The sequence below is a fragment of the Panicum virgatum genome, chromosome 4N (genome assembly GCF_016808335.1).
Source record: "Panicum virgatum strain AP13 chromosome 4N, P.virgatum_v5, whole genome shotgun sequence".
NCBI lineage: Eukaryota > Viridiplantae > Streptophyta > Magnoliopsida > Poales > Poaceae > Panicum > Panicum virgatum.
This window is the reverse complement of record NC_053148.1, coordinates 2,427,271-2,451,330: the sequence shown is the minus strand read 5'-3', so window position 1 is coordinate 2,451,330 and position 24,060 is coordinate 2,427,271. Positions and strand designations below refer to the sequence as shown.

At 43.6% G+C, this 24,060-nt stretch overlaps 4 protein-coding genes and 1 long non-coding RNA gene across 7 annotated transcripts; 4 read left to right on the top strand and 1 right to left on the bottom strand.

The window, feature by feature from the left end:
* The first annotated feature begins 2,707 nt into the window (after positions 1 to 2,707).
* On the top strand, positions 2,708 to 3,214 carry LOC120670404. The gene has a single exon (XM_039950488.1). It carries the CDS (start codon positions 2,708 to 2,710, stop codon positions 3,212 to 3,214), a length of 507 nt encoding a protein of 168 aa, XP_039806422.1.
* A 1,329-nt stretch (positions 3,215 to 4,543) lies between these two features.
* On the top strand, positions 4,544 to 8,397 carry LOC120669941. 3 transcript variants are annotated; one of them, XM_039949860.1, is made up of 8 exons: positions 4,570 to 4,694; positions 4,740 to 5,034; positions 5,306 to 5,830; positions 6,839 to 7,016; positions 7,090 to 7,282; positions 7,750 to 7,877; positions 7,968 to 8,006; positions 8,089 to 8,397. In XM_039949860.1, exons 1-8 carry the CDS (start codon positions 4,667 to 4,669, stop codon positions 8,095 to 8,097), a joined length of 1,395 nt encoding a protein of 464 aa, XP_039805794.1. In that variant the 5' UTR covers positions 4,570 to 4,666; the 3' UTR covers positions 8,098 to 8,397. The 3 variants fall into 3 exon arrangements, with proteins under 3 accessions (XP_039805793.1, XP_039805795.1, XP_039805794.1); XM_039949859.1 differs by having other exon boundaries at positions 4,544 to 5,034; XM_039949861.1 differs by having other exon boundaries at positions 4,562 to 5,034; positions 7,750 to 7,851.
* A 941-nt stretch (positions 8,398 to 9,338) lies between these two features.
* Positions 9,339 to 12,729, top strand: LOC120670887 (protein cornichon homolog 4-like). The gene is made up of 4 exons (XM_039951066.1): positions 9,339 to 9,650; positions 10,345 to 10,526; positions 12,140 to 12,262; positions 12,358 to 12,729. The coding sequence occupies exons 1-4, from the start codon at positions 9,585 to 9,587 to the stop codon at positions 12,392 to 12,394; spliced, it is 408 nt and encodes a 135-aa protein (XP_039807000.1). The 5' UTR covers positions 9,339 to 9,584; the 3' UTR covers positions 12,395 to 12,729.
* An 869-nt stretch (positions 12,730 to 13,598) lies between these two features.
* Positions 13,599 to 18,768, bottom strand: LOC120669837 (enolase 1). The gene is made up of 17 exons (XM_039949699.1): positions 18,458 to 18,768; positions 18,259 to 18,322; positions 16,808 to 16,872; positions 16,421 to 16,468; positions 16,245 to 16,331; positions 16,071 to 16,151; positions 15,888 to 15,989; positions 15,731 to 15,811; positions 15,576 to 15,650; positions 15,214 to 15,276; positions 15,062 to 15,142; positions 14,755 to 14,949; positions 14,622 to 14,672; positions 14,423 to 14,511; positions 14,280 to 14,331; positions 14,137 to 14,193; positions 13,599 to 13,998 (listed from the first exon to the last, which is right to left on the bottom strand). The coding sequence occupies exons 1-17, from the start codon at positions 18,524 to 18,526 to the stop codon at positions 13,918 to 13,920; spliced, it is 1,341 nt and encodes a 446-aa protein (XP_039805633.1). The 5' UTR covers positions 18,527 to 18,768; the 3' UTR covers positions 13,599 to 13,917.
* A 3,015-nt stretch (positions 18,769 to 21,783) lies between these two features.
* LOC120669838 lies at positions 21,784 to 23,631 on the top strand. Its single transcript, XR_005672835.1, has 2 exons — positions 21,784 to 22,755; positions 23,196 to 23,631. It is a non-coding gene; the product is annotated as an uncharacterized LOC120669838 (long non-coding RNA).
* The last annotated feature ends 429 nt before the right edge of the window (positions 23,632 to 24,060 follow it).

The following is a 24,060-nucleotide window of genomic DNA, read 5'->3' as shown; positions in this document are numbered from 1 at the left end:
TGTCAAAAGTGTCTGATCTGATTTCACCTGCCACGGGCACATGGGATGAGGAACTCATTTGTGAGATCTTATGGCCAGAGGATGCGAAGAACATTCTATCTATTCCGATCAGACCAGATTATGATGATATGGTGGCATGTGGTGGCATGGCATTATGATCATAGAGGCACCTTCTCTGTGAAATCCACCTATCATGTCCTGGAGTGAAGGACCGAGAATGCGACTAGAGTGGGGGTGAATGGGAGCAAATTAAAACTCAAAAATTCTCACGGAAGCACAGTATATATCACCGGTTGATCCGACGAGGATACATTTGTTAACGTCGGTTCAACCGGTGAGACAGAGCTGGCAGCACAGAAGAACAACACAGTACGTATCACCGGTTGATCCGACGCGACTAATCTTGTCAACGTCGGTTCAACCGGTGAGACTAAACAGTCAGCACGAGAAAAACAACGCACCGGTTAAACCAACAAAATCCAACCCAAACGCCCGTGCAGTTGTCCAGAGAGACCTAAAAACGACTCAACGAACACCGGTTAAACTGACAAAATCAAACCCCATCGCCGGTACAGTTGTCCAGAGAGACCCCAAAACGACACAACAAGCACCGGTTGATCCGACGATCAAAAGACAGAAGCTCAATGCACCGGTGTATGCAAAAACATTAGCACCGGTTGATCCGACGCAGTGAAAAGCGAAGATTCAAGAAATCAACCGGTGCACACGCAAGAAACCCTGTCACGCTGAGAAAACCCTGATCACCGGTTGATCATTGGCGAACGCCGGTTCAACCGGTGATAAGGAAAAATTCTGCCCGAGAAAAACTGCTCGATTTTCGGTTTGAGAAATCGATGATCGGATGATCAAACGAGGTCCGAAACCCACCAAATTTTGTAGGCACGATCACAAAGACCTTTTGAACATGTCCACCGAAGGAATTGAAGAATCACTCCATGAGAAAGGAGGAATCGAAGAAATACCGAGCAAGAACGGGGTTTTCTCAAGAACGCGAAAATCTCCAATTGAAGGGGCTAGTGATTCCGGGGATTTTAGCACTAGGCTAGATGGATTAGAGGCACCCCCAAGGAGTCACAAAATCATCTAGAAACCGCCCTCAATCTCATGCACAAAGAACAAAACATGGAGAACCAAAACTCATCTCATGGAGGGCACAAAGTATGAAATTGATGCAAATTCAAAAGCCCGGAGGGCACAAGGAGGTTAGGACCTCCTTTCCCGATCAATTTCAATACAAAGTCTTAAAAATCCATTCACCAAAATCCTACTCTAAGGAGAGGAAGGGGGAGGAAGAGACAGACAGGAAGAACACAAGGGGAGAGAGCTCTCCACGCCTGGGCAACAGAAAAGTGTGTGTGAGAGAGAGGGGTGATTTGCATCCATAAATATCTCCCACTAACTCTAACGCGAAAAGACTAAACTACCCCTAGAGCTGAAAATAAACTAGAAGGCCCATAGGGGCAAAACCGGAAAAAATACATTGAAGACCATTCAACGGCCGCGACGACTTGGAGATATTTGCTTCGACCCAACGCAATTACTTTGATGTCGCCACGCGTCCTTCTGGAATCTTCAGAGGGAGCAGTTTTTGGAAAACTGCCGAAACCGAGTCGGGGGCGGTTTTGAGAAAACCGTCAAAACTCCACACGCGGGAAGATTCCCGCCTTCACGCCGTGGCCCTAGACGCCGTTCCCGCCTCGGTCTTCTGACGGCCCTAGACGCCGCCCGACGCCCGTCACCTCCTCGCCCGCAGCGAGGCCCTAGACGCCGTCGACACCCGTTTCTCCACCAGCACCGAGACCGACGCCCGTGCCTCCACGACTTGACATCTTCAACCGCCGTCCGCCAGCTTGGTTTTGTGGCGCAAACCAAGAAACCCGCCATCCACCGGCACTTGCGCCCTCGATCCAGGAGTGGATGCCACAGCTGCCGCCCGGCCCGAGCTCCGGTCCCGGCTGCCCTTCACCGCCGTCCACCGCATGGTCCATCGGCCACAGCTTCTCCACGGCAGCTCTCCATCGACACTCGACGCCCGTGTACCTGCAACCAAAGACCAAGCACACGATCAAACCGCACGGTTGACAATTCACTCATCACAGCTAGGAGAAGGTACTCAACATTCCTCATGGAGGATAAGAGAGAACAATCAAAGATAAAGCAGGCTGGTTCGTCAAATGGTTCAGACTCTGAAGAAGCAGATAATGTATGGGGGAAAATCTGGAAATTGGATTGCATTCCAAAGATAAAACAATTCTTCTGGCGGTTTGCCCATAACAGCCTACCACTCTGCATGAACATTGCCAGAAGAGAAATGAATATAGACACACGATGCTCTGTGTGTGGCCGTTTAGATGAGGACGGGGGTCACTGTTTTCTAAAATGCAAGCTGGTGAAGAGATGTTGGCAAAATCTGAATTTAGAGGATGTGAGATTACAACTGTTCACTGTTCATTCTGCTCGAGGGGTGGTGGAGGTGATACTCAAGCTGAATCGGGAAAGAAGACACCTCATCATCTGTATGAAGTGGTCCTGGTGGATGAGTCGCAACAAAGTTAATGCTGGAGAAGGGCCTCTTTCAGTAGAAGATGTTACTCGTCGAGCTGTGCTATTTGCCAACTGTTCTCACCAATTAGAGGATTATACAACGGGCCATGCAAATAATGGCAGAAGAGCAAAAAGCAGGTGGATGCCCCCTCCACGGGATGTGCTGAAAATTAACACCGATGCTGCGTTTCGTGAAGCAGAAAAGGATGGAGCCTGGGGTTATGTGATCAGGGACTGCAATGGTCACAGGGTGATGGCAGGATCAGGACGTCTGAAATGGGTGCATGATGCACTGTCTGCTGAAGGAGAAGCCTACTTGGAGGCACTTAAGGCGGCAATGGAGGAGGGGATCTCTCGTGTCGCCATTGAGACTGATTCAGCTAATCTGGTGGCGGCCGTCATGACGAATAGGTTTGATCAAGCACCAGGAGGTGTGCTGTTTAGGGAGATTCGTGTGCTTCTCTCTTTGCATTTTGTTACTCTTAGCTTCTCACATGTTTCTCGTAATTGTAATGGTTGTGCTCATGAACTGGCTTGTTCTGGATTACAAAGGGACCCGGATCAACCTGTGACATGGTCTGATCCCCTCCCGAGTTTTGTAAAGAACCTTGTGGATCGTGATCTTATTGATCCCGAGTCAGGTGAATAAAGAGAGCGAGCTTGAAAGTCGAAAAAAAAAACTCACCCCTCCGTGCAAACTCTAATCTACACCATAGGATGTTGATCCAATAGGACACGATGTTGCAAATCCCCCCTCATATTTCCACCCCTAATCACTTTTGCAAATCTCCCCTCCCACTTTTTTCCTGGTTGGCCTGTTGGATCAACATCCTGTGATCTAGATTAGAGTTTATACTCATGGATGTAGGGGTGGGCATTCGGTTCTCGGTTCGGTTTCAGTTCGGTTCTTCGGTTTTTGAAAGAAATTCGGTTCTTAGGAAATGGGAATCGATTGGTTCTCAAAAATTCTTGGAACCTAATATTTCGGTTTTCGGTTATTTCGGTTCGGTTTCGGTTCTAACCGAACTTTTTCGAGAGAGACTAAGATGGCAATAAATATTTGTGTTATAAAGAAAATTTATGCAATAATATATTCATTTTAGACTATGTTAATCTATTAGAGAACAATAGCAAGGTAGTAACACAAATATATAACAAGTCAGATGCAAAATATCGCACATAAACCAAATATAATCTTATAAAATGCAAGAAGTAAAGTATCATTTATATAATTCGGTTCTTTCAGTTAATTCGGTTAACCGAGAGTAGGAACCGATTTTTTCAGTTATTTCGGTTCTTCAATATCTGGAACCGAACAAGGAACCGAATTTTTCGGTTCCGGTTATTTCGGTTTCAGTTCCGGTTCTTTCGGTTCGGTTTTTTGGTTTCGGTTAAATTTACCCACCCCTACATGGATGGATGGATTTGCACTAGATATGTCCGCTTATTTTCTAGCCTCGGCCGAACGCCGAACCAAGTCTACAACCACTCGCACCATCCAGCGATCAGGGTTTAATTAACCGACCGGTCCGGTCAAACCGGCGGGGTCCGGTACCGGTATACCGGACCGGTTTGGCCAGAAACCGGTAGAAACCGGTCAAATTCAAATTTGAATTCAAAAAACTCAGTTCAACCGGTTCGTACCGGTATACCGGCCGGTTTGACTGGTTTGAATTCAAATCCAAATTTAAAATCGCATGTGTAACCGGTTTGGAACGGTATACCGGCCGGTTTGACTGGTTGACCGGCCAGTTTGACCGGTTTACCAAGTGGGCCTTAATGGACCGTCTCATTTTTTTTCTTTTCTTTTTTGGTTTAACTTTAAATGCCCGAAAAGTATGTTAAACGAACAAATTTTTGAGAAACTTTGACACCATTAGATTCGTCGCACCTCGAAGTATTTTTAGGAATTTTTTGGAATTTTTTATTTTTTTGAACTCAAATTTGAATTTTGAATTTGGGCCGGTTTGGCCGGTTTTGTAAATCCTGCAGCGATTCGTGTTCCCGTCCCTTCCCGGCTTCCCTTCCCCAGTCCCCAAAGGCCCAAACCCTAGCACCACGATTCACGATTGACCTTCTTCCTCCGCGCTCCCAGCCGGCGATGCCGCAACCTCATCCCCGCATCCAGGGTGGCACTGAGCCCTATGGGCAGATCAGGATTCCTCGCATCCAGGGTGGCGCTGAGCCCTATGGGCAGATCAGGATTCCCGACGGCTTACTGTTCAATGTCTTCCGCGCCCCGGACGGGAGATTCTACACCGACCATCCTCGCGTGAAGGGGCCGTTTCGCAACTACTTGCGCCTCAGAAATGCAATCTGTCACTTTTTTGGCTGCCGAAACCTGCAGCTGAGGGTGACGCAAGGCGGACCCACCATCCGTCCCCGGGGAACCCGTCGAGCCTCGGCACCGGTGGTAACAGAGGACTCGCCATCTCTGCCCCTACCGCCGCCGCCGCCGCCGCCTCCTCCGTACGACCACTACCAACCTTGCTTTCTATCGTTTTCTATTTGCGATTTCGGCTTAGTGGAGATGCGGATTTTTCATGCGATCGATGATTAATTTGTATTGTTTAGTGGTGGGTTAGGGGGACTGAGAATGGCAGGATGGGCAAAGTTTTTTTTTTCTAATATCACAAAGATGGAAGGCTGAAATCAACGCTTCACGCATATTGCTCAACGGTCATTCTGGAATGTGGATTTTGTAAGGTCCACTGTACTAATCGAGTCTTATTCCCTTCAGGTCTGACCTTGTGGCTGCTGTTGCTGAGTCTGCATCCGCACTAACTCTGCAAGATGCAGATGTTTCATCCTCGGAGGAGTTGCTCTCATCATCAGAAGAATCAATCACTTCCAGTCCTCGGACAGTGCCGCATAGCACCATTAATAGTTCGTCAAGCTTTTCCCCCTTCAGACTTGAGAAGCTTATGGCAGGTGCTGCCGAGTCTGCATCTGCACAAACCCTTAAAGAAGCAGATGTTTCATCCTCTGAGGAGTTGCTTGACGCTACATCATCTGCAGAATTGAGCACTGCCAGTCCAAGTAGTGTGTTGCCTGACACAGCTGACAACTCTCCACCATCAGCTTCTTCTGTTGGGCCTCCCATTCTGTTGTGCAGGCCCCCGAATTGGTATCAGGACTTTTACATTAGGACGGATCGGAAAGGATATCTGCAGATGTATCCTGATCTGGGCGGGCCATTTGGAAGCTTGCAGGAAGCTGAAGCTGCTGTCAATCGTCATCTTGACAAACGGCGGCTCCCAGAAATGTAAAGCTTCTAGACCCTGTTCTACCTTCATTTCTCCATTGCAAGCATTGATTAGTAGTAGTAAATAAAAAGGACAACCTATGCATCTCTCCATACAATTCAGGCCCTGTTTGTGGTGGTCGTATCACTAAATTGATTTTACAGTCTCAGCTTTTCAGAGTTTGAACAACTAACAGAGCAAATGTCCTTAATTATGGGGTCTAGAAAGCTCAAGAGCTGATTAGAAAACAGGCTACATTAATTTGAGATCCTGTTCTGAACCAGATAAATTTAGGCATTTAGCAAAACAGTTTCGTCGAGTAAATATTTTTTCCAGGAAGTAGGTAAACTCCCTGTTTTAAAAAACGTTTTAAAACTACGTTTAATCTTGATTAAACTCTAAACTTTGGCCTAGCATTGCGTTTAATCACAGTGTCGTTTAATCACAAAAGACGTTTAATCTATGTTTAATCACAAAAAACTCTAAACCATAGGCTAGCGTCCACCTAGCGTCTAGCGTTTTTTAAAACCTTGGGTAAACTCAATATAGTGTACAAATTGTAGCGCATAAAGATTAACACCCACCCAGAGTCTGCCATGTCGTGCTGCATAGATCTATTCTAGTCTTGATTTTAACTTGTTAGCCAGGGAAACCCACCTGGATGTGTTATCCCGTGTCGAGTACTATGTTGATAACTAGAATAAATTTGCCCATTAGCTGGATTAAAAGTGCCAGGCACTGAAGAATACTTGGGAGTCCACAAATGAAAGATGTGATACATTGATATATTATAGGCATGGAAACTTTTCATATTTGATTATCTATTTGTTCATATAGTTTTGAAGACATTGCTTTGTTCCTTCGAGCCAATCTATGTGCCAGCAACTTTTAATGACCCCCCCCCCCCAACCCTACTTGGGACACAATAACATTTGCATAATATTTACTACCACTTCTATATTAAATTCCTCCACACTCTGTGTTTCTAGTTAAGTGCTAATCATGTAGAATTCTCTGATGTGAATTAGATGCCAGAAGCCATCCGAAGGTCCTCGTGCAGAGTGGCTTATTAAACAATGTCTTTACTATCCCGATGGCATGCCAAAGAGAGGCCCCAATGCACCACGCAAGAATTCCAAGCATCACATGCGTCCCTTGGTTAAAGCTGTAGTGGACCAGTATAATGATTATAACAATCTTTACAAGGTTCAACCCCAACCCTTCCTTTTACCCAACACATGCACACATGCTTATGCAATGCTTACTTTTCTTTTTGTAGGATCTTGCACATGAACTCGAAGATCTTGTGAGCTTTGACTGGATGTATGAGAATAATAAGACTTATTATCATTTTAACTTCACAACAAAGGCGAACAAAGCTGATGATGTCAATCTATTCTTTGCTGAAGTGATGTGCATAAAAAATGGTTATGCGGTCACCTGTTGTTGCATGATCAAACCTAAAGATGATGGTATTACTTACTTTTATTCCACATTAACTTCACTATTCACATGGTATTGGTATGAAAAAATGTTGCATGGTTGCACACTTTTGCATCTCATTACAAGACACCTCTTGAATACGGACAAGTTTACTGCAACAGGATGTTGTGATAAAATTCGTGGCTTTCACTATCCGGAACTTACTTGTTGATGTAGTTGTAAATTTGTTGCAGAGTGTTGGATATGATCTCCAGTTGTCTAATATGTAGTCTTACTAATTTGTTTGCCCTATATGATAACTAATCTTGTGCATTTTTCTTGTGCTTTGTGTTTTTGTTCTATCTCAAAATTGGCTTGTGCACGAGACTTTGATAACAAGCATACATACAATTTTCAATACCTTCAATTGCCAATCTATTGTTCAAAACTTCAAATATGTTTATGCATGGTTTGTTATTTGACTTTTAGATGACAATACCTGCTTTCCTTTTTGAAGGTTGTTGCTATGGTTGCACCAATCCTAAGCAGAATGTTATACACCCAAATAATAGTTGTGCATACATTGGGGGGCATGTGAATGGAAATGTGCCATTTGGAGGTGATGATTACTCTAGCGATGAGGATGTATGGTGATTTAGTTCCTTTTTTGTTCATGATACCTCTTTACCATTTTTTACTGCTTTTTTTACTATAGTTGTTACCTTTATGGTGCAGGATGAAGCTTTTGTGGCCAGACTAAGGTTTTTTTTTAAGGTATGAATATTGATTATGACATGTACTCCATATCTTGGGTGCTGTTCTGAATATTGTTTGTTTATATATGTATTATCTTTAGGGGCAGTGAAGAGGCGTTGGCGGAGAATTAAGAGCGGTGGAGCACGTTGTACTACATCTGTTGCTGATATCTGCCGTGTCAAAGTTCATTTTTTATGGGTGCTATTCTCAGTTTTTATCCCTCCCCTCACCTGTGAGGGTTGTTTTTGTTTATTTGAGTGTTAGAGTCTGGATCGAATTATATGATATATATTGTAATGGGGAAGATGTCTGTTCTGTTACAATTCGGATAATATTATTATATTATTAAACAATGTCATACTATGCTTATATAGTGATAATACCATGTAGCGGAAATGTAATTGCTTAATACTTGTGGTTTTCCGAATGGATTATCTCATGTTAACTGACTCTGTAAATTTGTTGTTCGCGGCCACTGACATGGAATGAATAAGGATTGCTGCTCCCCGAACAAGCTATCGAGTGGTATGCCTACCGAGAGAGTGATGTCTTCGTCACATTCCTATTAGCCAGATTGAGATTGTTAGTGGCATGAGTTTGACTAACCGTTCTTGAAATGCTGGAATAGTTGATCCCTATGGGAATTAGCAAAGCATGATTTTTTTTGTTTTATGGAATAGTTTATCCCTATAGGAATTAGCAAAGCATGATTTTTGTTTTGTTTAAAAAGAAATAGAATTATAGACCTGCAGCTGCTAAAAGTTGATTCCTTTACTACAGCGAACACATGTACCACATTGTAGATTACTAGTGCTGCTTAATACTCAGGTAAATTCCTCAATCAGTTTTTTAAGCAAAATCCTCCTGCGATTTCCCAAGTTCATCATCCTTGTCTACTTTGTGGCGCCGGATCAGTCCAGCTGCTAACAAATTAAGGGATTATTATGACCAAATTTCTTTTGAAAGAGTATTATGACTAAACTAGCCTTATATGATTGTATCCTCTCTCTTTACAGTTCACGGTCACGTGCCGTCAATGCGAACTGTATACCCTTTATATGTCTTATTTTTTTGAACGGAACTGGTAGGAGAATTGTCTGTTATATTAACAAGACACACTGTAGATTAAAATGTTTTTTCCTAAAGCAAGTTCCCCACCAACTGTAGCTACTCAGGTCAATTCCTCCTGCAGTTGTTTTTTGAAGAATCGGTTCAGCTTTGTGCCGGATCGGTTCAGCTGCTAACAAAAAGGGATTATTATGACTAAATTTATTTGAAAGAGAATTATGACTAAACTACCCTTGTATAGTTGTATTATCAATTATGACATCCTTTCTCTCTTTACAGTTCACGGTCACGTGCCGTCAATGCGAACTGTTTTCAGGCTTGCAATGCAACCCCTCGCGAAGTACGCATCTGAGACCGACCGACCCCGCTCGCCTCCAGCTCACCGCCCCTGCACCCCGACCACCCCTCCGGCGGCCGCACCGGCGCCACCGTGCTCGGCCAGGGCTCCGGCGACGCCTCCCCCTAGCGAGAGAGCGAGGCATCCGCGCCGCCTGGAGGGCCCCAGGTCGGTTTGGGAGGAAGGTGGAGATGGTGTTCGTGTGGCTCACCGCGTTCTTCCTCGTCGTCGCGCTCATCGTGCTCGTCATCTACCAGGTCAGCGCTGCGCCCCGAATCCGTATCCGTGCCTTGGCACACGTGGGATCTTGCTATGGCCGATCCCCCGCGAAATTGAGGCTGCCGTTGTCAATGTCGTTTCAGTCGGACTTTCAGTGGTTTAGGGGTCGGACCGAGTAGCTAATCCGAATCCTTGGTTGATTTGTCAATTTGGCTGGAGGAGAAGCAATCAGGATTTGGTTGCGATGTTAGATGCTAGTGATGGTTCCAACTTGTTGCCTGGTTGGTGGTTGATGTGCGGTATATGTGTTGAGCCTCGAGATCTCCGATGCATATATTTTGGTATGGTATAGTTTACACTGCCAGTTTGTGGCCTTCGATAGGAATTACACAAGGCTCACACTTAATAGACTTTCTGTCCTAGCAGATGCTGTTTTGGAGGAATTTGGATGTCTTTTCCCTCGTGTTTTTACTGACAAGCATACTTACACTGAAATTTGAGAGCGAATAGGTCTCGGGATTAATTGATTGATGGAATACAGAGTACATGTGTTACATATATAGGCAAGGATAATTAGGGTTTATAGAAACACCCCATCCTGCCCTCATCCATCTAATCCCTACGGCAGCCCAGCCATATGGGCTCGGGCGCCAGGCCCAAGGCCTGCCCAAAGGGCACCTGTGCTAACAAAATTGTTCCTGATAATATTTTTTCTTACTTGTGTCTTTGCAGTTGATGTGCTTGGCAGATTTAGAGTTTGATTATATCAACCCGTTTGATTCATCCTCTCGGATAAATAAGGTGGTTATGCCAGAATTCGTATTGCAAGTACTTCTGAGCGTACTGTTCCTCATATCTGGGCATTGGGCGATGTTCTTGATTTCTGCCCCAATGGTGTACTACAACTATACTTTGTAAGTGCTGCTTGTCCCATAATTACCTTTCGAAACAAATAATATGGTCCTGTAGGTTTTATCTAATGTGAAAATCATGAGGTAGCATTGTGTTGATTGTTGCTAAATTATCAACCTAATATGGATAGAGTAAATAGACAATCAGAAGTTTGAAAATCTACCGCGCTGGATTCATACTGAGAACCAAAAGAAAAAGAGGAAATGGGTGCTTTGAACTGATTTAGCTGTTTTTGTGCTATTGGGTCACAAATTCTTGGTTTGAAACAATCATGCATTAAGGGCTCATGTCATCTGCTTCTAACTCTATGCTCGGCGCTTTACACATGACATACTAAGATGATTACATGATTCAGGGGGTATTGTAGCTGATATGTTTCTTAATAGTTTTCTAACCCAAATGCTAATCATATATGCACACTAACTGGCTTGAATTTCTGCATATTCAGCATCTTATCAGCAATTAACACTGAGGAAGAAACATAAAGTTTTAATGAATGTAGGGACCGTTTTTACATACTTAATAAATTGTTCTCTTTTGTTTAGGTGCTTTGCCTCCTGTATGCTGTTTTTGTTAAACTTACAATGGCTGTGTTTAGTGAGTGATATAGTGAACTGGTAACATTTGTGTTTTTGTTAAAGTTGCACACACACGAGGTTGTGATGTTGGCAATTCCATACATCTTATTTTGTATAGGAACATTTAAAATGCATATGATGAACATCTTATAAATATCACACGATGGGATTGGATCATGATTCATGAATATTTGCAAAAGCATGCTCTATAAGCATGCAGAAAGCATAATTTGTATTCTAACAAAAAAATAGAGTACCTCATCTGAGAACAAAATAATATTTCTTTTGCAGCCAACCTTATGCCACAGTCTGCACCCCTACATCTTTCAGTCTTCACTGTCTATGCTAACATGTGCTGTATGAGCTTGGTTGTTACTTGAATGTGTTTATGCAGCTAACTTCTAATTTTATTCAACCAAATCACCATATGCTTGAAGCCAAACATAGATAGTGATAATTATGGCACTGTTGTATACATGATGTCAGCGAATATTGGCAAGTAGCTGTCACAAGACATTAAACATTTGAGTTACACAGCTTCTAATTCTGTCATTAAAACGTTGGTCAAATCATTCCTGGTTGTTTTGGTTGTTTCAATGCTGAAGAAAGAAAGAATAATGGAAGACATGAGATGATTTTTTTCTCCAAAACTGATAGCACCAGTTTCTATTGCTGCTGTTTAAAGCTAAATCTTATCAGTTAACAGTATAGCTAGGAACTGGCTGGATACCTTTCTGCTTCTGGTTGTTTTGGGTTATACCTTACCTTGGTAGACTTGTTAAGCCTAGAAGATTCCTTTTTCATTCCCCCAATCCTTGAAAAAGGTGGGGTAAAAGGAACTGCGACAAATCGGGAGTACCATGTCAATGATTATTAGCATTTGATATAGTTGCTGTAATTCTCCTTGCTGTGTATGGTTGCTAACCTGTCTAGTTTTCAGAAACTTTTCTTGTTATTAAACTACTTGAAGCAAGCAACAATCTATTTTCCTTTCAGCATTTGCAATGAATAAATTTATATGTTTATGGCCTTTGCAGGTACCAGCGGCGGCAACATTTAGTAGATGTGACGGAGATATTTAATCAACTTGGTCGTGAGAAGAAGCGCCGTCTTTTTAAGATAGTTAGTCTCATCGTTCTGCTATTCCTGTCCTTGTTCTGGTAAGGATGTTATGGCTAACTCTATTTCTTGACAGTTACTGCAGGTCTGCACTAGCAAATGAGAAACTAACTGCCACTTGTGTATTTTTCTGCAGGATGATCTGGAGTGTATTGTCGGAGGAGGATGAATAGGCTGAAAAAATTGATATGGTAGCTCATTCTGGTCTTTCAATCTTTAGTTAGGTAACACCGCACAAGAGTGCCCATGGCAGGCTGAATATCTGCTGCCCATTTCTGGTTCAGTGAGGCAAATAGAGAACATGCCTCAAACAGTAAGATTGGCGTGCCATGCCTAGCTGTTTGTTCAACCCAGTGAAGCTCCTGCTGTCATAGCATGCGTCATGTGTATCATGAGCGACTCCCGCTATTTGTTGAATTGGATTGTGCATCAGCTGTCACGGGGCAAAGGAGTACTGCAAGTTCCACAGATTTGTGCATAAGTTTGATATGTCCCTTTTTTCCCCTAATTGCGGAGCTCTACCAGGCTGGCATTATGTTTGATGGTTCATTTTGTTTTGCCTTCCCTCGGTATCGGCATCTGATGTCAATGTCATCCACTCATCCCTAGTCTAGTCGTCGGTTCTAGATTTGGAGCTGGTTTAGGGGGTGTTTAGATTGAGGGACTTCAAAAAAGTCCTAGGGACTTTTTAGTATTTAGAAGTATTAAATAAATATTAATTATAAAACTAACTGCAGAACCCTGGGGCTAAACTGCGAGACGAATCTAATGATGTATCTTAATCTATGATTAGCGAATGGTTACTGTAGCATCACTGTAGCCAATCATCGATTAATTAGGCTCATTAGATTCGTCTCGCGAAAAAGCACTCAGCTGTCAAAAAACATTTATAAACAAATTTTATTTAATAATATAAAATAGTAAGATTCCTTTTGATGTGATAGGGACTTGGAGATTCGGTAGTCGACTTGCCGCGGTTTGGCGTGCGTGAATACGCCGAATCCGCGGCGACGGCGTTATTGAACAGAGCGAGGCGGTATCGCACTCTGTTCTAACACCAAGACCAGTCCCATCGTACAGTTTTATTGCATTGTTATTAAAATTGAAAACATGATAAATATGCCTACTCCTCTCTCATCATAACCGAGTTATGGCATTAATTTTAGTACCCGTAAAACTCACAATCGAGATTGGTGTATGGTCTTGGAGCATAGAAGCTCACATCTGGCAAAAAGCAAAAATCTTGGTGACAATTGTCACCCCAAACTGTTCATAATTCAGTTAGGGCAATAATTATTATGGCACTAATTTTATTACCCGTAAAACACTCACAATCGAGATTGGCGTATGGTCTTGAGAATAGAAGCTCACATCCGGTAAAAAGCAAAAACCATCTTGATGACAATTGTCAACCCAAACTGTTCAGAATTCAGTTAGGACAATAACATTCCCATAACATTACGGGAGGAGATCGTCAGCCATCAACCCTCCAGGAGCCATAAAAAATTCCACGACAAAATCACCACTAGTATCAATTGTTCAGCCATTGGTGACATGGCATAAGCAAATGACACAGCAAGCTCTCAAGGTACACAAGAACCTACTCTTATTGTAATGATACATACTCGCACTAAAATGCTGCAGCGGATACACCACCAGAACACATGCTCATCGTCAGGTTCTAAGGTCGCAGGGTCTAGTAGGGCTCCACTGGTGCCCTGAACTTTGCTCCAGCATAGACAGCCGCAGCACCAAGCTCTTCCTCGATCCTGAGCAGCTGCAATCCAGAAACAGGCATTGCCGATGTTTTTCAGAATACAGACTTAGAAACGTAAACATAACCAGGTTTGGAAATGCATCGCATATTTTCAGTAACTACAGGGAACTTCCAAGAAACTGTTGCACCACTGCTTACCTGGTTGTATTTGGCCAGGCGCTCGGAACGGCAGGGGGCCCCTGTCTTGATTTGACCCTGAAACCACATTGGAGAGGATGTTACGAGTGAAGATATTCAGAAGTATCTGATGTGTACGTTACGAGGCTAGATGACAGCAGTACCGTAGCTAGGCCAACCGAGAGGTCAGCAATGAAGGTGTCCTCTGTCTCACCACTGAACAAAGAGGAGATGAAATAGTTAAGTGAAAACAGATCAAACAGGACTACTAAGCTTTCAAAAGTGCACAAAGCCCTGCAATGCCTACCTCCTGTGACTTGCCATCACGCCCCATCCAGCACGCTTGGACATTCTAACAGCCTCAATACTCTCGGTCACCGAGCCGATTTGATTCACCTGTCACCGTGTAATGATGGCATTACCACATTAGTCGGTGTCACAAAAAATACAGGCAACGAATCGTGATGCCCAGGAAAACATTTGTAAGAGAATAGCAATGATCCTACCTTCAACAGAAGAGCATTGCAGGTCTTCTCATTGATGGCCTTGGCAACCCTCTGTTCAAGTCAAGCAGGTAATGTTTAAAACTGTATGTTGCAAGGATTAGTAAGAAAATCAATGCACTTAAGTGTTACTCACGGTGGGATTAGTAACAAGAAGATCATCTCCTACAATCTGCACTTGTTCTCCAATCTCATCAGTGAGTTTGGCATAGGTGGACCAGTCATCCTGATCAAACGGGTCTTCGATCGAGACAATAGGGTACTCAGAAACGAAGGACTTGTACAGATCTTTCAGGCTGTCACCTGAAATTTTGTTTGAACCGTCGTTGTTCTGGCCACAAAGTTAATATACGTTAAGATAAATAGTCATTTATTATCATAGGTCTGTACAATAACATAAAGAATAGCGCTCTGAGTAAAGCATAATAAGTTGCAGTTCTTACATCCTCCTTGAAATTAAGATCATAAGTCTTATCCTTATCACTAAAGAATTCAGAAGCAGCAACATCCATTCCAATGACCACCTGCCATATATAAGTTGGATTAACAATACACAAAGGTTGAATTGTGAGCAAGTAGAGAAGAGAGGAAGTACCTTTCCAGTGTAGCCAGCCTTTTCTATAGCTGCCTTTAACAGTTCAAGACCCTCTTTGTTTTCCTGCATATATTGGTTGGTATAGCAATTGGTTTGTTAGATAATGAATGCTAATGATTAATTTTGCAAGTACCCTGTAGCAAATATATAAACATTATAGTGTCCCTATTGTGAAAAGGAACCATAAAGCAATTAGCCTATTGCCATTGTCCTTGCACAAAAACTCAATTTTGCCATATTTTAAACTATGGCCTGTTCTATTTTATGGTCAGCATAAATACACTAGTTTTTCAAAAATATTAGTACAGGTACTATGGTGTGCCTGCCTATGGCACTAACAGGGAAAGGTGTATGGACATTACCTGAATGTTAGGTGCAAAGCCCCCTTCATCCCCAACGTTTGTGGCATCTTGACCATACTTCTTCTTGATTATGCTCTGCATACAGAAGCTACACTCTGACTACACACTCCAAGGGTACATACTACGATACATCAGAAAATGCATAAGTTGCTCACCTTCAGGTTGTGATACACCTCAACTCCCATCTTCATGGCCTCCTTGAATGAGGAGGCACCAGTTGGGAGGATCATGAACTCCTGTACAACAGTTAGACGTTCAGAAAATATAGTTGAAGCATGTATTTAGAAAATCACACTCCTCAAGCTAAGTTACCTGCATGGCAAGCTTGTTTCCAGCATGCGATCCTCCATTAATCACATTAAAAGCAGGTACAGGCAGCACCAGAGTTTTGTTTCCAGCAAGATTTGCAATGTGCTGCCAATATGTAGACTTTCAGAATCCTCTAAATTGTGCATACAAACATAATATAAAATCATGGTCGTAACATTGACAGACCTGGTAAAGAGGAATCTTCTTCACCATGGCTCCAGCTTTACACACAGCTAGTGACACGGCAAGAATAGCATTTGCTCCAAGCTTTGTAGATTCGAAGCAACATCAAAGGAAATCAGTACGAGCAGTGCAATATGCAAGTTTAGTTTAGGAACATAAGTATCAACTCCATGATACCTTTTGTTTACACCAGCCCCATTCGTTGGAGGTTCCATCAAGCTGCTGGACCATGAAGTTGTCAATGTCAACCTGCTCCGTGGGGTCCTGAACCATAATCCACCGGTAAGCTAGCTATAATGTGTTTAGGGTATCACATCAATGAAATCATCTGACTTGAGAACTGAGATGCCTACCTTTCCAACAATTGCTGGTCCAATAATGCTATTCACATTATCCACAGCCTAGCAAAAGAAAATTCGATTTATTAGTCCAAATTGAACAGAGAAAACAACCCATAAAAACAATGGTTGCTAGCACTGATACAGGTCAACTGTGGAAACAAACTTTAACTCACAACCTACCAAGTAACACTTACTGATCTGATTACTCTTGTGCTGAAAGTACTTCAAATGGGCTTCACTAATCAATTTTATTGCAAATACAAGGTGGAGATACATATTGGTTTCTATTATCAAAAGTTTATTAACAAGGACCATCGCACGCATGAATGACCATGGTACATAGCATATCCGGATAACATAATACACTCACTGAATGGAAAAATTTGCAGGCCAACTAACCTTAAGAACACCCTTGCCAAGATAATCAGATCCTCCATCCCTCAACTCCAAGGCCTCATATATTCCTGAGGTGAATTTTCCAAAAATAAAAAATGTAAAATTCTGCATATAGATGTCAAAGAAGGCATGTGGAACTTGAATCAACATCAGAAACCACTCTTCTTCAAAAAGTGAAAAAAAAAGGTGGCTAGAGCAAAAACTGACATACTGCAGAAGTCATTTCGAATTAAATAACACATTTAGAATTACAATGGTTATCTATTACGAAAAATCATTTGCTTTTCTGTATACATGTCCAAATGATAAAACATGGCATGGTATCACACAAATATGTTTCATGGTCCGTAAGACAAGTCCTCTTCAGTCTTCAACCATGGTCTCAATGGCGCTGCATTATTTCTGTACTATTTGAATACCAAATGATGTTTATTCTTGCGGATTGAAGGCTCAGAAAGAGCTGAATTAAGTCAATGGATAATTAGATGACACTATGAGGAAAACATTTCTAGTTAGTGTTCAAAAGGAGTAGTTGTCTTTGTTTGATTAACATATACACAAGCTGACCATGCCACGACGCTGATGATTCTGCTGACATGCTTTCTAAACAATTTTAGGCTCTACTTTGTAAGGAAGTTGCTTTTTATAAAGCCTGAAGACAGAAATGTTACAGGAAGTAATTCAATTCCTATAGTAAAAACACTAGTGCTCCAAATAAGCTCCCAGCAAATGGTCATAGCAGCGTAGAACAGACTCAATAACACTTTCAATTAGAGAATACGGAGTACCAATCAAATTTAGCAACGAAACAACCACACAGACCTCCAGCCCTAGCCAATATAACCTGGCGAATATCAACAACCAATGGTAGCCAGCATCAACCCATCCGACGTTCCCGTGGCCAGGGGCAACTGCCAGTCCCAAAGCCACCCCTCTGGCCATCGGATCCGCAAGACCCAAGTGAGGAGGCCGCAACGCCTTGGCTGAGATGCAGCTCCCGATCTGCTCACCTCGTCACAGCCAGGCTCCAACGCGCAGAGGTTAGATCCTCTAGCATGGAGGCCGGATCTAGATGAGGAGAGTTGGGATGAGCTCAAACGCCATCACGCACGGGTGCTTGGCGCCGGAGTTCAGAAGCTGCGTAAAGTTTTAATGGGGGAGTAAAAAGGGGTAAGAGGAGGGGACAAGAGCGCCTTCGGCAGGGACTGGCTTCAGCGCCGCCGCAGCCTCCAGTCAGAGTCTCAGAGAGCGCTGGACAGTGGTGTGGTTCTGGGTCGGGGCGGTGGTGGCCCCTCCCGTCGCTGGGAGCGACGCGGAGGGGTTCAGACTCAGCAAGTTTAGCATCGACTAATTTCACCACGAAATTCCTTGACACCCCGAGATCAAGTAATCCACACCGCGCGCGGAAGAAATCGAGCATTTGAAAAATCTCGCGTCGTGCAGGGTGCACGTACCAGTGGATGCGCCGCTGGGCACTGCCCCCCTCGCTAAGCTGCCGTCGCTGAGGACCACGTCCACCTGCACGCATCAGTGACAGCGCAATCAGTCCAGATTCCGACGGAAAACCTTCACCGCATCACCACACGCACAGCGACGCGCAGAACCGACACGGAACGAGCCCCCCTTTCCCCCTCGATCGATCTCGCCACGTACCTCGACGGTGGGGTTGCCGCGGCTGTCGAAGATCTGCCTCGCCTTCACGGACGCGATCGTCACCGCCATCTCCTCTCCTCCCTCAAAAAGGAAAATGCCCTCTCGCTCGCTCTCAAGATCTGTTCGTGCTTTGTCTCGCCACTCTAGCTGGGCGGGGAATTTGTAGAAGAAGAAGAGGCCAGGGGTGGGTTGGGGGCGGGGCCACCTGGCGGTGCCAGGTCTCCACACGTGAGCGGGCCGGGCCCGCTCGTCGGCGTCCGCACATAGATTTGCTTGGAGGGGGGAAGCTCCCCGTCCCCGCGCCTAGGTTTCCACGGCGGCGCCATTGGTTTCCACGGGGGCAAGCGCATAAAGCATATTCGATTTCTTGTTCCACGGTGCAAGTAGTACTTACTCCCTCCTTCCCCGTTTATAAGGCATGGTGAAACATGACACGGTCTTCTAAACAACACTTTGACTATTTATTTATCATATATTATATCACTTTTGATTATAAACTTATAATCATTGTAAACTATGTTTGATTATGAATCCAATCATATGAAATTTGCATTATAAAAATAAAAATTTAATAGTCAAATTATTGGTCAAAGATGAGAAGATTTGAATCTTGATATACGTGTATGCCTTATAAACGGGGAAGGAGGGAGTAAAATCTTACTGCTGTAATTATTTGTTTCCTTTTTGAGAGGGAGCAAAAGGTGGTCCACTAAAGCGCCTCATCTCTAGAACTTAGAAGCCGTCGGTCCAATATATGCATTTATCTGTATGTTAGAAACAAAATTGTAAGGCAGTTTTGTGGTGGTAAACGGAAGTCTTGAAGTAAATTTTTTTTTTTGAGAAAAGTGATCATTATAATATCGTTATTGACGATTATTTCGTGTGGTCCGCGCCATCTTGTTGCAGATCATGATCATCATATGTTTTCTTTTGCAGGTAATTAATCATCATAGGTTCATATGCAATGAATATTAATTGTAGATTTAATTGCAGATCCCTAATTCTTAAGATTTTTTTTAAAAAAAACTTTTAAGCAGTTTAAATTTGCATTGTAAACTAATGGCACGAGAGGATGATCCAAAGGCATGTGTTAGGTAGGCAAGGGAAAAGGAGTAGGCCAAGTGGCACTTTTTATCGCCACCTGGCTTTGGTACATTATTGAAAAATATACTCGTTCCATAGAAAATTCATAATCCAATCAAATGTGCACATCTGTCGAGGAAAGTAGCAGCTCACGGTGCTCACCTAGAAGCATGAAAACTTTTTTAAATCTTCTTCACCTGACCAAAGCCACAAACAACCTCAACCTGTGCTTGGAAACCAGACACACTTGGCACCTTCAATGACTCGAAAAGATTGTTTCTGCTTACACGATTATCGTAGGGTTCTCAGCTTGATCAATCATTTTCGAATAAAGGTGCACAGCCCTTCTGTAAATTATGCTGGTACGACTGGCGACTTCCTTTCTAATTTCTCTTCTTACTCGTTCCATTTGGCGCACGGCATTGGACATTTGGACGGGACCCGGAATTCAGCGATGAACAGATGCACTACGACAGGAACTCGAGTTAGGGTTGTCAAAACTTTTTTAAAAAATGCTGGCCGCATGTGGCTAGAAAATCACTATCAAGAGGCACATATATGTCAAAAACTCAAAATGCTTTTGGGCTTCTAGCTTTCCTGTCCATTACCGTTGACGAGGGGGTCGTTTTCAATGGGTATCTCAGCACTAGAATTCCGATCCCTTTGTCTGTTTTCCTGGTCCCAAAGGCAGTCCTGTTTTTGTTACGCCAATAATGCCACCATATTTAAAATTGAATAGTTGAGTCGTGATGAGATGATAACGAGTTCGACTTTGCCTTTGCAGTTTTATAAGGGCTGTGTTTAGATGGAGAGAAAAGGGATGCGAAAAGGCACATCGGACACTATAGCACACTGTAGCACTTTTCGTTTGTTTGTGGTAAATATTGTCCTACCATGACTTAACTAGGCTCAAAAGATTCGTCTCGCAACGTACAACAAAACTATGCAATTAATTTTTTTATTTACCTACATTTAGTACTCCATGCATGAATTATTTGCTATATTTAATATTTCGATGTGATTTTGATGTGATGGAAAATTTGGATGTTGGGGGTTTTTTGTGGGATCTAAACACACCCAAAATTGGCATGCGTCATGTCTGCCAACTGTCCTGTCATGCCTCCAACAGCAAGATTGGCATGCCGCGGCGAGCTGTTTGTCCAACCTAGTGAAGCTCCTGCTGCCATAGCATGCGTCTTGTGTTTGTCATGAGCCACGGCACTCCTATTTGTTGACTTGGATTGTGCATCAGCTCTCACGCGGCAAAGGAGTACTGCAAGTTCCTCAGATTTGTGCATAAATTTGAGTTATCTTTATATATATATATATATATATATATATATATATATATATATATATATATATATATATATATATATATATATATATAAAAAGCGAAACCCTGCCAGGCTGGGTATCTGATGTCAGTGTCATCCCTAGTCCAGACATCTATTGGAAGTGCATTCGCTGGTTCTAGATTTGTAGATTTGTAGCTGGTTCTAGACTTTGAGATTTCATTCCATTGTGAAGTCTCGATTTGATAATATTTTCGGTCTTTCCGAGTCTAGAAGCTCACACCTGGCAAAAGGCAAAATGCATCTTGATGACACAACCCAACTGTTCATAATTCCGTTTGGACAAAAACTTTATGGGTGCAGATCGTCATCCATCAAAACTACCAGAAATTCCACGACAACATCACCAGTTGTATGAATTGTCCAGCCATTGGTGGTATGGGCATATGGCATAAGCAAATGACACAGCAAGCTTTCATGATACACAAGATTTTATTGTAATGATACAGACTCGTACTAAAATGCTGCAGCGAACTAGTCGCACCACCGGAACACATGCTCCATCTTCAGGTTCTAAGAAGGCAGGGTTTAGTAGGGCTTCACTGGTGCCCTGAACTTTGCTCCGGCATACACAGCCGCAGCACCAAGCTCTTCCTCTATCCTGAGCAGCTGCAATCGAGAAACAGGCAATGGCGATGATTGTTCAGAATACAGACTTAGAACCGCAAACATGACAAGGTTTGGAAATGCATCGCGCAGTTTCAGTAACTAAAGAGGAACTTCCAAGAAAGCGTGTGGAAGTGGTTATTAGAGCAACTCCAACAGCCTAGCTAAATTTATTTGGCTGGATAAATTTGAAGAAATAGCAGTGAAAACCTCATCCAACAGACTCTCCTTCCTCATCTTCTCGCTATTCCAGTCGGCATTTTTCTCCCTCCGCTAGCCTTTTTCCCCGAGCGCCCTCCCCTCGCCATCTTGCTCCTCCCGCGTCGCTCGCGCCCGCTCCCGCCCGCTCGCGCTGACACCGCCACTCCGCCCCTCCCTCGCGCGCAGAGCAGGGAGCCCCCGCGACACAGCTAGCGGCCAGGCTGTTCGCCCCTACCTCACGCGCCGGGCAGGGAGAGCTGGCCAAGCCACCGGCGGCCAGCCCGTCCGTCCCTCGCTCGCACCGCAGAGCGGCCAAGCCGCCGTTGGCCGGCCCGTCCGCCCCTCCCTCGCCCGTCGTCTTTCTCCTGCGCGGGCGGCGTGGCTCCTAGCGGTCTGGGTCGCTTGCTTTGCTCTCGATTCATGGCCTTGCTCCGAGCTATTTTTAACTAATCAATTTTAGGTCTGATACGAATAGAATTGGTTGGGCTCGAGCTCAAATCGATCTGTGCGCACGGTTCTTGGGGAAAGATCGAGTTTAAAGTACCTTGCATAGTTTAGTTCGAGTTCATGATCTGTTACCCATCTGCTTCCTCCGTCCTCTTCTAATCGCACGGCGGCTCCAGCAGGCGGCGCTGCCCTACGCGCGCGACGACGGGATCGAGCAGGAAAAAAATCGTCAAGAAAGGAACGGATGTGGACCCATTATGAATATGGAGAGTCCGATTTGAAGAGGCTGTTGGGTTTTCAACTATTTTAGAAGTTTTATATTTGTTTAGAGAGCTCCTAAAATTTTAAATTTGGTTAGAATTATAGCTAGTCTCTTGGAGTTGCTCTTACCTGGTTGTATTTGGCCAGGCGCTCGGAACGGCAGGGGGCTCCTGTCTTGATTTGATCCTGAAACCAATACATGGAGAGGATGTTGCGAGTGAAGATATTCAGAAGTATCTGATGTGTGTTACTAGGCTAGTTGACAACAGTACCATAGCCAGGCCAACAGAGAGGTCAGCAATGAAGGTGTCCTCTGTCTCACCACTGAACAGAGGAGATCAGATAGTTAAGTGCTTCCTCTAGCTTTTTCCCTTTACTCTGAAGAACAAGCTATAACTTCTCTGTTCTAGCCGAAAGGAATTGATACAGCTGAAAATGGGTATTTCGGTATGATGTACTATAACTTATAAACCCAGGGGAAGGGATGATAACTGATTCCTCTCTTCATGACCAAAGACAACCTCTTGAAGAGAGCAATAGAAAAGCCTAAAGAGTGTATGTTTTGCTTAGAAGAAGAATCAATCAGCCATCTCTTTTTTGACTGTGTTGTTGCGAAAATTTTGTGGAACTTATTTTCTGATTTTTGTGGCCTCACTGTGTCTTGCAATGCCGATGTGGCGGGTAGATGGCTAGACTGTAAAAAATTTGAGCTTGCTAACACCATCTCTGCAGGAGTTTTGTGGTGTATTTGGCTAACAAGGAATGATTTGGTTTTTCGCTCACAGACATGGATGGATATCAAACAGGTGTTCCGAAGAATCTGGAGGTGCGTGCAGGTTTGGAGGGCGATGTTCAAACAGAGCATGGTGCGAGAAGTGGACCGCTGGTGCAGCTACTTGGAGGCTCTGATCGCGACACCCCTTTGGCGATAATGCCTTCGTGAAGAAGATCAAGCATGGAGAGTTCGATTGGAGCTGGCTGGGGAACTGAGGCTCTTGTTTGTTGAGCCTCCATGGATGTTGCTCTGTTTTTTTCCCCTTTGAACTACGTTGCTGTTATTTGGGGATTCTCGGTCTGTTTGGGGCTGAACTTGCTGTAGGCAAGATTCAGGTTTTCCCCTTTGCTTTCTATGTAAAACCTGATCTGAACATGTCTCATGTTGCTTCATTTCAATGGAATGGGGCAGGGCGTTTTTGCCTGTCTGTCTAAAAAGAAAATGATAACTGATTCCTCAGGAAGCACGATAGGGTCAGGAAAGGATAACTTGAGGACAACTACCACACCATAAACTAATTAGGTATGGTTCTCAAGTTTATCTGAAAGAAACTCCAAGTATCTCCTGTTTTTTATCCCATCATGCTCCTCTATGGTAAAGAAACTCCAAGTTGTCTAGGTTCCAGCCGCTACGCACTAACGTGCTCTTACTGATTACTAACATTTCCTATTTCACAATTTTGTTGCGGACAACCCCACTGTCCCACCAGCCAGGTATCTGTGGAGAGGTAGAGAAGTAGATGGCCTCGCTCCTGTAGGGGTGACCGAGGAAATATGAGAGACTCGTAGTCTAAAATGTTGGTTAAGGCATCGGTTGGAATGCATGGTTGGCCCCTCAAAAATATGTGAAAAGTGCGTAATAGAGGGCCGACGACT